This window comes from Mesoplodon densirostris, chromosome 9 (assembly GCF_025265405.1).
Source record: "Mesoplodon densirostris isolate mMesDen1 chromosome 9, mMesDen1 primary haplotype, whole genome shotgun sequence".
Lineage (NCBI taxonomy): Eukaryota > Metazoa > Chordata > Mammalia > Artiodactyla > Ziphiidae > Mesoplodon > Mesoplodon densirostris.
In genome coordinates this window covers 68,627,477-68,641,507 of record NC_082669.1, presented here as the reverse complement: position 1 = coordinate 68,641,507, position 14,031 = coordinate 68,627,477, and the positions used below count along the sequence as shown (strand labels likewise).

General features: G+C 37.9%; 1 protein-coding gene across 1 annotated transcript in view; it reads right to left on the bottom strand.

Annotated features, from left to right (window-relative positions):
• The window catches only part of ITPRID1 (ITPR interacting domain containing 1), a 94,095-nt gene that overhangs the window by 30,670 nt on the left and 49,394 nt on the right, over positions 1 to 14,031 (bottom strand). Inside the window, 5 exon segments of the mRNA XM_060108298.1 lie at positions 6,289 to 6,362; positions 10,977 to 11,038; positions 11,041 to 11,256; positions 11,259 to 11,463; positions 11,498 to 11,562. Coding sequence (XP_059964281.1) covers positions 6,289 to 6,362; positions 10,977 to 11,038; positions 11,041 to 11,256; positions 11,259 to 11,463; positions 11,498 to 11,562 — 622 coding nt within the window.

Genomic DNA, 14,031 nt, shown 5'->3' with positions numbered 1-14,031 from the left:
TTATGTGTACATCAGTTTCCTCCCATCTGCCATTTAGTGTTCCTAATGACATGTTGGAACGTTTTCACTTGTAAGTAATCTGTACTTTTCTGTCTGGAAATTTGTGGATTACCCCTTTCCCCACCTTATCATTGTATCTCATACATTTTACTGTGATATTTAGGTGTTCTCATTTCCTTCATGTACCTAGACTTAATAAAAACTATTTTTGTTGCAATATTTATTTATAAAAGGTAAGATTTAGCTAATTTACACTGCTACTGCACTCCCTTTGTCCTTGTATTTCTATCTATCTATCTATCTATCTATTATCTATCGTCTATCTGAACATTTCTTACTTTTGCAGTCTATCAGCTTTAATCATTATCTTGCCAACCTTCTATCTAAGGTAAAGACATTAGTGTACTGTACTGAATGTTTTCTGTTTGCTCCTCCAGATCTAGTCTCCTTTCTTCTCTACTCTATGTGTCCCTTATTGACCATATCAGTGAGCTTCCTTGATCTCTGGGTTTGGCCATTGGAAATTGGAGGATAGCGAGAGAGGGAGTTTGGAGTATTTATTTTCCCACCTGCCTCCCTGCTGGGTCATCCACAGCTTGGCTGCCTCACTCTACAAAAAGCCACAGCTTTCCGTACAGCTGTTCACCCCCCGGTTTCAGCCACTACTCCTTCCCCTGTCCCTGCAGTCCTAAGAGTGGTAATTTCTCCCTAATATTTCCAAACCTAGGATTTGGCACCATTCATTGCTGGGTTTAAGCTTGCTCGTAAGTTTATGGAAACTACTTCTCAGTCACCCAGGTTGGGTGCCATCTGTTTTCTTTTTGGATGAAAGTCCCTGTTCTTTCCTCCACCTTTCTTCCAACTTTTCATCTACCACATCCCAACAGCTATAATTCTACCTTCAAAATGTTTATGTGACCAGAATTAAGTCTCTGTGTTTGCCTATTTGTTGATTCTCGAAGCTGAAAACCAATCAACAGCATTTACATTGTTATAGCTGTGTAAATATGATTCAATGCAGAGTCTGTAGTTTGGTCAGGTGGCATTTCCTTTTCTTTATGCCCATTGCCATCAAATGGTATTAGATACCATTAATTTAAAGATTTCTATTATTTATGTACCACTAAAAAAGGAAAAAACCCTCTGCCAATTAAATTATGACCTGCCATCAATTGTAAGATGTATCTTGATTTCAAGGAAAAATTGTTCCTTATAATTGATGAAATACAGTGGTCAACTCTTCCCTTGCCCTCTTGACTTGTTCTTGAGCAGTTCTCGGCCTGGAGTCACAATCCATTTCACAGCCTGCATTATTTTTCTCATTCAGCAACCACATGTCTTCCAACTGCAGAGGAGTCATTTCAAAGTTGTATGGTATGGTATTTAAGAGTTCAGACTCTGGTGCTAGATGACCTGAATTTGAAACCTGGAACCACTTTCTACTATCTGTGAGGCCATGGAAAGTTACTTAAACCTCTCTGTGCTTCAGTTTCTTCATCTAATAATTAGAAATAATGATAGTGCCTAACTCAATGGTTTATTTTGAGGATTAAAAGGTGTAATGCACGTGAAGTACCCAGAACATGTGAAGTACCTGTTACACTGTGACTGTCCTTGTTAAATATAATGAAATTGCTCTGTGAGTGGTCTCCTTTAAATGCCCCTTACTGCTTGGGTCTCAAAGTAGCATCCTCAGTCCTCCTCCAAATGGTAGAAGGGCACACAACAGGGCATTACTGTTCCTCAATTAAATATCTTCACCAGTCTTTTCTTTCTCTCTGCAACTTGTCCCCTCTTTAAATACACAATGAGCTCAAGAGTTGTGGAACTGAGTCCTACAATTTCCTTAGAAAAGTTGCATATACAGATTTGTCACATGTTGACTTTGTATCTGATATCTTTTTTAGAACCTCAGTCAAAACTAGGACGGGAAGAGTCCAACTCTAACCACCTGTTAGGACTATGTAATATACTCCTTGGATCTGTCTTCCTTGACATTTTGTTTATTATATCCATTTCATTTTTCTATTTGATTCTTAAATAATTTCTCACACATGTCTCCTACTTTTAAAATTCAGTTATTTTTCTGCAGTATTCAATCTGTCACTTACTGCCTTCATTGTACTTTTTCGAATTATAATTTTTCTATCAGCTTTTTGCTGATAGAAAAAATCACCTCTGTGATTTTTTTACTTTTTTATTCATACAGCAGGTTCTTATTAGTTATCTATTTTATACACATCAGTGTATACATGTCAATTCCTATCTCCCAAGTCATCCCACCAACCCACCCCCACCCCCCCTGCTTTCCCCCCTTGGTGTCCATACGTTTGTTCTCTATATCTATGTATCTATTCCTACCTTGCAAACTGGTTCATCTGTACTATTTTTCTAGATTCCACATATATGCATTAATATCTGATTTTTATTTTTCTCTTTCTGACTTACTTCACTCAGTATGACAGTCTCTAGATCCATCCACATCTCTACAAATGACCCAGTTTCGTTCCTTTTTATGGCTGAGTAATATTCCATTGTATATATGTACCACATCTTCTTTATCCATTTGTCTGTCGATGGGCATTGAGGTTGCTTCCATGACCTGGCTATTGTAAATAGCGCTGCAGTGAACATTGGGGTGCATGTGTCTTTTTGAATTACAGTTTTCTCTGGATATATGCCCAGTAGTGGATTACTGGATCATATGTAATTCTATTTTCAGTTTCTTAAGGAACCTCCATACTGTTCTCCATAGTGGCTCTATCAATTTACATTCCCACCAACAGTGCAAGAGGGTTCCCTTTTCTCCACACCCTCTCCAGCATTTGTTGTTTGTAGATTTTCTAATGATGCCCATCCTAATTGGTGTGAGGTGATACCTCACTGTAGTTTTGATTTTCATTTCTCTACTAATTAGTGATGTTGAGCAGCTTTTCATGTGCCTCTTGGCCATCTGTATGTCTTCTTTGGAGAAATGTCTATTTAGCTCTTCTGCCCATTTTTTTTTTAACATCTTTATTGGAGTATAATTGCTTTACAATGGTGTGTTAGTTTCTGCTTTATAACAAAGTGAATCAGCTATACATATACATATATCCCCATATCTCCTCCCTCTTGCATGTCCCTCCCACCCTCCCTATCCCACCTCTCTAGGTGGTCACAGAGCACTGAGCTGATCTCCCTGTGCTATGCGGCTGCTTCCCACTAGCTATCTATTGGTTTTTAAATGGTTGCTTTAAATCCTCAAAATTTCACAGTGTACTTTATTTTCTATTTTTAGTTTTATTTATTTATTTTGATTTTTATTTTTTGGCTGCATTGGGTCTTCATTGCTGCACATGGGCTTTCTCTAGTTGCGGCGAGTGGGGGCTTCTCTTGTTGCGGAGCACGGGCTCTAGGTGCGCGGGCTTCAGTAGTTGTGGCACGCAAGCTCAGTAGTTGTGGCTCACGGGCTCTAGAGCGCAAGCTCAGTAGTTGTGGTTCACGGGCTTAGTTGCTCCGCGGCATGTGGGATCTTCCTGGACCAGGGATCGAACCTGTGCCCCCTGCATTGGCAGGTGGATTCTTAACCACTGTGCCACCAGGGAAGTCCCTCGTGGTGTACTTTAATATTGTGCCGTTTCACATAAGATGTAAAAACTTTGAGCTATATTGATCCATTTACCAACCTCCCCTTCCTCCATGCTGAAAATGTCATATGTATTACATTTATGTATGGTATAAACATCACAGTTCACTGTCTATCATTAGTCTGAAGAGCTTCCTTTAGCATTGTAAGTGCACTATAGAACTATACTAACGAGTTATGGTCATAATTTCCAAATGAATCTAAGTTAACTCTCAGATTAGTCAAGGCATACCTTTCCTGTCACTATAATATCAGCAAACACAGAAAAATTACCACAGTATCTAGCAGTTCACAGTTAGAGGCTCTTCCAAGAAATGCCCACCAATAAAAGAATGACTACAAAGAATCATTTGGAATCCTCAAAAATGAATATTTTCAGTGAGATGAGAATTGTTATATGTTTCCTTCTTATATTTATATTCCCTCGTCATTCCAGTGATAATTTTTCAGTGATAAAGGGAGGATGGTACATTTATGGCCTTGGGTCCCCCTTTCATAAGAAGAAATTTTGCTCAAATTCATTTAGGGAAATGCTTAAATACACATTTTCTGCTAATATTCAGAGTATTGTGCTTGAGTAAATGAAATAGTCTTTAAAATATCTTTAAGTTTTAAAGGTATTTGAAGTGTTCATCACATGCCTTCATCTATTTGTATGTATATATGTGGCTTAAAACTACAATTCATTATTACTTCCATGGTTCTGTGGATTGATTCAGCTTAGCTATGTGGTTGTTGCTTGGATTCTCTCAGGCAGTTGCAGTCTGATGGCATCTGGGTTGGAGGCATTTCAAAGTTTGACCGAACTGGGTAACTAAGATGGTTTATTCACAGGTGAGCTCATTCAAGGCTGTCCCACCAGAGTGATCACATGTGGCATACCCACGTGTTGCACTTTTCACACAGAATGAGCTAGGGCTAGGTTCCCAGAAGGAATATTCCAAGAGCAGGTATCTCAAGAAACAGGAAACAGCCAGGTGGGTTAAAGGATAAGCTTGAAAGTGGCACAACATCATTTCTGCCATATCCTATTGGTCAAACAGTCCATGTGCTTTCCTCTTTTGAGTAAAGTCATCTTTTGAACTTTGTGTAAACATTCATTCATTCATATGTGTATATACTTAATATGTACATATATAATTCATATATATGTAATCCATTCATATATATCAATCAAAGTAATAATTTTCCCTTTCCCTATTAATCAAACTAGTTTTACTTGTTTTTTCTTAGTCCTATTTTTTCTTGGGTTAACAACACTGTTTTTTTGTTTTGTTTTGTTTTGTTTTTGTGGTACGCGGGCTTCTCACTGCTGTGGCCTCTCCCGTTGTGGAGCACAGGCTCCGGATGAGCAGGCTCAGCGGCCATGGCTCACGGGCCCAGCCGCTCCACGGCATGTGGGATCTTCCCAGACCGGGGCACGAACCCGCGTCCCCTGCATCGGCAGGCGGACTCGCAACCACTGCGCCACCAGGGAAGCCCAACAACACTGTTTTTGAAAGTAATAAAATCACTTTGCTTTACTATAATTCAGATTTTCTCCATTAGGCTAACCTTTACCCATCTTAATTTGTTCTATGAGTTTGAGATTAAATGTAAATTAGTGCTTTTGCCTAACTTCCCAAATGATTTTTTGGAATGACTGGGGAGACTTACATAGTATCAGCAGACCTCTTAATTGAATGTCAAGGAAGGCAATTCCTATTGGCAAGGGGACCTCCAGCTTCACTGAGAAGCGTTCAATTAGATGGAAAACAGATGCTTATTTTTGTCTTATAAACCTCAGTGCAGGTTAGTGGTAATTACTTCGAAGAGCAGGATAACAATTTATGTAATCAGCAGGACCCTATAATTACTAATGCATAATTTCTAAACAGCGTTTAGCAAAATGAGGCCCATACATACACTTTGTAATGAAAAAAATGTGTTTGACACCACACTAAATTAAATTTTAAATTTGCATATTTTCTTCTAGGAAACACACAAGCTTCATCTGCTTTATTTTGCTTCACTAACCCCTACTTTTAGCCCTTTTATAGGATCATGGAAATGCTGAATCACAATGATGGCTGAATGGCAGCGTAAGAACCAGTAGTGGAGAAAGACTTCCTTCTCCGTGTTCTAGGGTAATATAACACCAGTTTAAGAGAAGATTTAGAATGTTACATCTAGGCAACTTGTTTCCACTGTGAGATTAATATGATGGTCATAGAATCACTTAATGTAGACTATAAGTGCCAGCAGAGAACTTCAAAATTATCTGTACTTATCTCTGTATTACAGACGTAAAAACTGAGGTCCAGTAAAATATGACTTGTGCAACAGCAAGCAGTTGGCAGTAGGAGTAAGGAAGTATTCACTCAGTTAGTCCCAGGTCTGTGTAAAATCCATTTCATTAGCCTATTTGGGCCATATAGAGTTTTTGTTAGACAATAACACATACTACATTAGCCCCAGGGATACTGGACATTTCTGTAGTAAGTATTTTGAAATTTACATGTACATATGCATTGCTAGCAGGTGTTTAATAATAGTAGGTCGAAGTAGTAGTAATAGTAGGTATAGCAACTGTTGAAGATAATTTAAGTTCTACATATTAAGAAAATGAGCACTAGTTATTGACATTTTCTTTGGGAAAGACCATTGATGAAATTGTACACCTTGATGAATTCTTACCTACAGTTCCTGAGGTCATGTCAAGAGGATTACCAGCCTCTTCTTCAAAGCTCTGGACCTGAGACACCAAAATGCATCAGTCTCATTAGAAACGCTTTCATAATAAATTCACTTCATTTATTTAATCAACATATAATGAATACCTACTGGCTGCTGCCAAGAGGATTAAACATGATTTCTGAACTCAAGAGAGCTAACAGTCTGTGGCAGGCAGGTGGTATGTACAAGGCACTCATAACAAAGATTCAAAGAACTAAGGGAGTTAAGAAGAGGGAAAGGGAAAGATCACTTCTGGGTGGAAGGAATAGAGGCCCTGCCTGGAAAATGTGGCATTTGAACTAAACTTAAATAATATTATTACTATTGACCTAGAAATATTTCTTTTGTTCCTAAAGAGTTTTAACTATATCTGGAGCAAGCAATTTATTTCCCATACTTAATTTTAGCTCTCTAAGGGATTTATTTACAACTTGGTAAATTTGTGGAGAGCAATTCAGGAAATTTCATAACTCAGTTGCTATATAAAGCTTAGAAAGCTCAAAGAAAATTTGATTTTCAAATTGAGAGAGTAGAATTTATTTTAAAAATTCTTTTAAGAATTAATGAATATTACCCTATTAATGCCAATAAAATTACTGTTAAAACAAAATAATTATTTCTTTAAAAATAATAACAGCTTTCTATAGAAACTTGATAAATATAAAAAGTTAAAGAAGGTAAGAAAATGGTTACTGTTATTATTTTGGAGTATGTCTTTGCAGGTTTTCTTTTAATACATTAATTCTGGATATAGTAGCGTAGTCAAATTTTCACTCAAAATTTGGAGGGACCTTTTTTCCCCACATCATAAAATTTCTTTGAAAACACCATCTTCAATGAGTGCACAATAGGCCATATTTTGAAGGTACATTAATTTACTTAATGATTCTCCTAATGTTGGAAAGTTTTCTAAATTTTGCAAATAGAAATCATGCTGAGATGAGTATCTTTGTACATAAATCTATTTCTACATGTCATATTATTTATTTGGGATTCATGTCTGAATATTGAAGGCTGAATCAAAGGATGAAAACATTTTAAACATTGTGGTACATATGGCCCCAAATTACCTTTAACCCAGGAATAAACAGAGGACTATGAGGATATAGCTCAGCAATGTAAGAAGAAATATTTATTCCCTCTTTTTAATCCTTCATCTCTTTTTTCACAGAAGGTACTTTATACTTGTAACTGATTAGACATACTTCTTAACATTATTTTTACTGGTTTTGTAACTCAAACCAGTGTGCACCATATAAATTTTTCAGTATACTAAGTAAATTTTTTCTCTGTGACCATTATCCTGGAGAAAAATCCACTTAGCGCAATGTAAAGTACCTATTCATCTATTAAAAAAAAAAGAACAGAAACAAAACATTCCCAATAATGTAAAATGGAAACCAGGTGTATTCCTGGGTTATTCCACCTGGGCCCAACTTATTAATAATAATAAAAAAAAGAAATAATTATAACGTTTGAAACATTTCTCACCTAAACAAGATGCTGACTGGCATTGTTTAATAATATGGGTAACATTCTTACATAGGAGTTCCAGAGAGCAGGATCCTTGTATGTAAGCGAGAGGGAAGGTTAAAGATGTCATATTGTAGATACAAAGAAGCATCCTAAGAGAGTCTACAATTACAGAAGTTTCATAAGTATTAAATTCTCATAATATATTTGGGAATTAAAAAAAGAAAGGAACAGACTCAGTTTAACTCAGTAAAATTAAACACAAAAATGTTGATTTTTGCATTAAAAATCTATGTACAACTTGGTTGGAATCATAATTTTGAGAAGTGAGCCAAATATTACCATATTCAGCCTTTAGTAGGACTTTAGGGAAGGCATCATAGAGTGATCTGGAGGCAGAATTTGGCCAGAGTTGAAATTCTGATAGGTAGATATTTAAGTACATTGGTTTATGTTTTAACTGCCATGAAAATCTGCCAATTTCACACATAGTTTTCATTTCTTGTATTTTTAAATTTGCCATTAAAAAATGACTATTAAATCTGGCATTAGCTCCTGTTTAAGCTACAACCTACCCAAGTTTCATTTACTCATACATTGGTATTGAGTGAAAGAAATATTTTTCTCCCAGTCTGTGTGATGAAGATTTAATATTTTAAATATACATTTTTAAGAAAACAAAATTCGGGACTTCCCTGGTGGTGCAGTGGTTAAGAATCCGCCTGCCAATTCTGGGGAAATGGGTTCGAGATCTCGTCTGGGAAGATCCCACATGCCGCGGAGCAACTAAGCCCGTGCGCCACAACTACTGAGCCTGCGCTCTAGAGCCCGCGAGCCACAACTACTGAGGCCCCCGCGCCTAGAGCCCGTGCTCCGCAACAAGAGAAGCCACCACAATGAGAAGCCCGCACCCACAATGAAGAGCAGCCCCCGCTCGCTGCAACTAGAGAAAGTCCGCGTGCAGCAACAAAGACCCAATGCAGTCAAAAATAAATACATAAGTAAATAAATTTATTTAAAAAAAGAAAACAAAATTCAAATAGTGAGTTTTTTAATATCATTTTGAAGGCTCTCTCTGCCTTATATATACATATAGTCTCTTACACAAATCTGGGCAAATACTAAAGAAACACCACAAACAAAGTTGGCTTCAAAGTTCAACAGAATATTTTGTTTTTATATGGAAGCCACTCACAGACTAAATTAATATTGTCAAATACTTCCAATATTAATTTACTCGTTTATGAATATTTACCAAGTTCCCACTATGTGCCACAAAATGTGAGGTTTTAATTTTTTTTTTATTTTTGGTGTCTGAGTGTGTTCTCCCTTACCACACCTATATATACTAATACGTATTGCTTTTCCTTGAATAACTGTCATATAAGAATATTTGAAAGTTTGCCATGCAAGGACTAGCATTCTTTTCCTAGTTCTTTATGTTGAATATGATGATATTTATCTCTCCCTGTACTCTTACATATAGATGACATACAAGGAACTTTGTTCTCCTCTAAGTCAGTATAGTTTGATGCAGAAGAAGCTTAGTAAGGGGACCGTGGAGTCTAATGAGGCTTGTCAACAGGCTGGAGTTTGGTGAATTTCCTGTTTGGATCCTAGGAAATAGACAGCAGACTGAATAATGATTTGCAGATTGTCTTTATAGTAATTTAACTATTAGTTTGGTAATTAAATAATTTTTACAAGATTGAATAAAAGAAAATACTCTTTTTTAGGGCCACCTGCGATTGTATTCAAATCACGGCACTTGACCAAAGCTCTGTTTTTTCTCCATTTATAATTTTTATTCATTTTATGCTATTGTTTTAAAGTCAGATTAATATTTTAAGGTTCTTAAAATAATTTTTGACATAAGACATATGCATACAAAAACATATACACATAGATATTAGGATCATTAACAGCTATATATTTTGAGGCAATTTTTATCTGTGGGATGGGGAGACCTACCAATAGGCATTCTTAGACTTCTTTTAAAGTTATTGTTAAGCTTTAACATCCTACGATTTCCTTGATTGTCTCAGCCCCCTGGCTGATTAAGAACCCCTTTTCTTACTCCCCAGATATCCAAACTTGTCTCTTTAGTGACATGAAAGTTCATCAGCAGAGCTGTCACTCTCCCTACCATGTTATTGGTTTTTGTGCTTATCCCTGCCATTACACTGTATTTCCCTTGAGGGCAGAGGCTGTGTCCCAGAGCCTCACATGTAGTGGGCTCACATGTAGAGTGTCTCACATGTAGTGGGCTCACATGTAGAGTGTCTCACCTGTAGAGGGCTCGAAAGAGAGTGGCCTGACCTTGGGATTGGCATATAAATATCCTACCCAACTTCTAAACAATTTACATGAAAAGGGGGAAAAAGCCTTGCTCTTCTGTACTTTCTCTGTAATTAAAGAATAAAGAGATGAGTGAAAATGTGTATATATTTTTTAAAAAAACTTTGAAGTACAATTGGGTGTGCCATCTAAATGACAATGAAAATTAGCATGTGTGAATGAAGGTGGGATGAAGAGGCAAAGAATATGTGTGAAATGGAGGTCAAGCTATGTGAGTATCACTAAATCCCAAAGTCCCTACTTTTTTTGTCCAAGGCCCTGCATTAGGTGTTGCAAGGGAAATATCCCCAAGACATATTCCCTTGAGGATAAAATCTAATCCTCAAAGAGCTGACAGTCCAGCGGAGGAGGTGTTATCAACACACACACACAATCTTTACTGTAACAAGCTCTCCCTGCCAAGGCTACGAGAATACAGAGGAAGAGTGGTGCGCTAGCTTCACTTAGTGGGAAGTAGTTGAACTGACCCTCAAAGAAGGTGAAACATGAAAAGTTAGAGGGTAGATGAAAGTATACTGAGATGCATAATAAAACACTGAGGAAAAGCAAAGTGAAAAGTAACCTGTGGATTCAGTTGTGAGCAAAAAAAGGAAAAGAAATGGGAGAAAGCAAAGGCTGGCTTCATACTAGTTTAGTTCTGACTGAAGTAACCAGAATGACCTTAAATGTCCTAGATTAAACAGAAGTTTGGAATGATAAAATGTAATGCTGAAGGGTTGAAAGGTGAAGGGGTTAAATGAGGGGTGGAAGGTAAAAGATGCCTTGGTGGGAGTTACTTCCCTTAGAAGTTGAGTACACTGACCTCTTCCATTTCGAAGGAGTCTGGTGCTTTGCCTGCAAGACAAGACAAGCTCTTGAGTTTGTAGTCTGAAGTGAGTTCTCCTTTTGAGTTCTGTCCTTGACTAACCCCTCAGACACACAGGAAGGAGGAGGCTGCTTGGCCAGCATGGATGCGTGAGGACACTGCTTGCTCAGAAGAGCTTGGGGAGGATCACAAGGTGTCAAGTCATCACAGGCTTGAAGAGACCAGTGCTCTGCTGAAAGAGACAAATGACTTTGGTCATGTTTGTTTGTCATGGCAACTCTGCTCCACACCCTGCTTCTGCAGAGATGATGGAAAATTTGTTTCTCATCTTCAATGACTGTGATGCTCCCAGGCTATAATCCCTTCTAGTGTTCTGCTTTGAACCTTTCCTAAAAAGTTCACCCGTTCTTCTTCGATGCTCTTTGGCTTCACTCACTGAGGTTCTTTGCGCACTTTTTCCTTCATCTTCCTCTTCAGCTTTGTTCTGTTGACAGATGTTGACATCTGTCAATGTTGACATCATTCAGCAAAGATGAGAAAGCACTGGCCACATGATCCAATATTTCCAGCTGTTAGAAACAGCCTGAACGATACAAGGAACACACAGTTTTTAGTTTCAACGAAACTGCATTCATGTAGTAAAAACTGAAGAGATTTGTTAACACATGTGATTTTCAAGATGGAAAGGACTTTAAGTTTCTGAAACTCAAGTTTTCCTTAGTGTGTGCCATTGATTATTATGGAGGAGATTCCCCTACATAACAAGGTATCACTGTATTATAGGGAAAGAGAATGCCTTTTATATTTAGTTGAATATGCATGACTATATAGATTCATATAGTTTTTATGTGTTAATCTACAAAAACTATAGGCAAGGATGAATCTTGAGATTAATGTCATGTGTTAAAAGTAAATGTCAAAGAGTGAACCCAGCTCTTTCATATGAATTGAGCTTGGAGATTCTTCCATAGCTTGAGGCAGTCACCATCCTCATCATCACCTCCATCATATCCATCTATACCCTTCACCTGAGAGTGTGGAAAGATCATGACATATGGTATCAGAAGGCCTGGATCCAAATCTCAGATCAACCAGTCACTGAAAGTGTGACCACAAAGTAAATGAATTAATAGATTCATGGTGCTTAATCCTGTGCCTGGCACACAGTAAATGGCCAGTTTCTTCATCTGGAGAATGAGATAATAACACCAGTCTTACATATCTTTCACATCTGTTGTGAAAAGCACAATACTACATAAATATCAGTTAAAATAAATGTGCACAACTCAGGAAGGGAATGTATTGTCTTCAGTCTTCCAAGAGAAGATAGTCATTAATGTGAAAACCCATTTACCTTTCCAAACAAACCGGCTCCTCAACTTGTAAGTCTTTCTGAACCACCTGGCCTCACTCATGCGGGCAATATGCAAGAATTGGCTTAATTAGTATGTGGGAGAGATCTAATGTAGCAAGGGCTATTTTGGGGATGCATTGCCACTTTGAAAAAATTGTAAAACGTATTTTTGGTATCTCCAGACAGTAAAACTACAGTAATGGAAACAGAAAATTTTGTTTTATTACACAGCCTTCTCTCAACCCCAGTTATAGCATGAAGGGTTGCATAGCTCATCAACGGCCAAAGGCCCATTGGTGTGGAAGGATGCTGTCCTCTGTTCTGTTGTTTGCATCATCATAGCAATGCTACAGACTCCTCCATGAGCAAATCATTGTGCCTACCTGTCTCCTTCACCTGAAAGTGGAAGATATTGACCATTCATAATTCTACTCCAAAAAAATGTGATGGGCGTCTTATGGAGGACTGTGATATTCTGTCAAGACCTAGAGGAACTCTTGGGTTCCAGATGTTTTCAGAAATATTCTGATTACGCTTCCCCCTTAAATTTAGTTGTAAGCTCAAGAGCATGATTGAATCATAATTCCACTTTTACGACTGTCTTAGTATCCTTTCTATAGCAGATTTTTATACTTAGACTAATACAAAACCTATCAATTTAATTGGTTCAGGCAATTCAGAGAACATAATAGTGTGAAGTGTTGGATGGGGGGTTTCATTTGTTTGTTTTGCTTTGAGGTACACTGAAAATGAACCAACTGATTCTCATCCCTTCAAGTTGGGACTTTTTTTTTTTTTTTTTTTTTTTTTTTTTTTTTGCGGTACGCGGGCCTCTCACTGTTGTGGCCTCTCCCGTTGCAGAGCACAGGCTCCGGACGCGCAGGCCCAGCGGCCATGGCTCACGGGCCCAGCTGCTCCGTGGCATGTGGGATCCCCCCGGACCCGGGCACGAACCCGTGTCCCCTGCATCGGCAGGCAGACTCCCAACCACTGCGCCACCAGGGAAGCCCCTGGAACGTTCTGTACTGACTTTGAAGGAGACATACTTTTCCATTCTGCCTATGGGACAACCAACTAATTTTACTAGTGCTTGTTTTACATTTGACTTTCTCAGTTTTCTCGAGTTGAAAGTGTACTGTAAGTGTTGAGTCAGAATAGTTACCGTGCTCTATTAGCACAGTTCTAAGTGGTGGAAATAAGAGGGGGCCAGCAGTCACAGGATCAGGGGCCAACTCCTGGTTTCCCTATAATCCATGTGTCGATTTCATCTGTGAAATGTTTACTTCACAGATCTGCTCAATCACTCCTCAAATATTGGTAAGTGTTATTATTCTCCCCCAATAAATAATTGATCAAAGATTTTGCATCTCTGTGGGGCTTGGAGGAGGAGACAACAAAGAACGGTATTAATTTCTTCTAAAGGTAAAGAAACATTACATTGCAACACCTTCAGTTTTGCATACTCTTTTTAAAAAATGTCATTGCTGAGATTTCTGAGACCCATTTCACCCATATGAAAGCAGGGGAAACAGAAACTGAAATGAAAAATCTAAGTAAAACCTCTGTTCCTGATATTTATTTGAGAGAAACACTTCATCTCACTTGACTTTCCTTTCAGTGAATTTATTTATTTAGAAGAATTTATTTAACAGAATTTTGGCATGTCCCCCAGTCCAGAATTCTGCAAACTCTATTCCA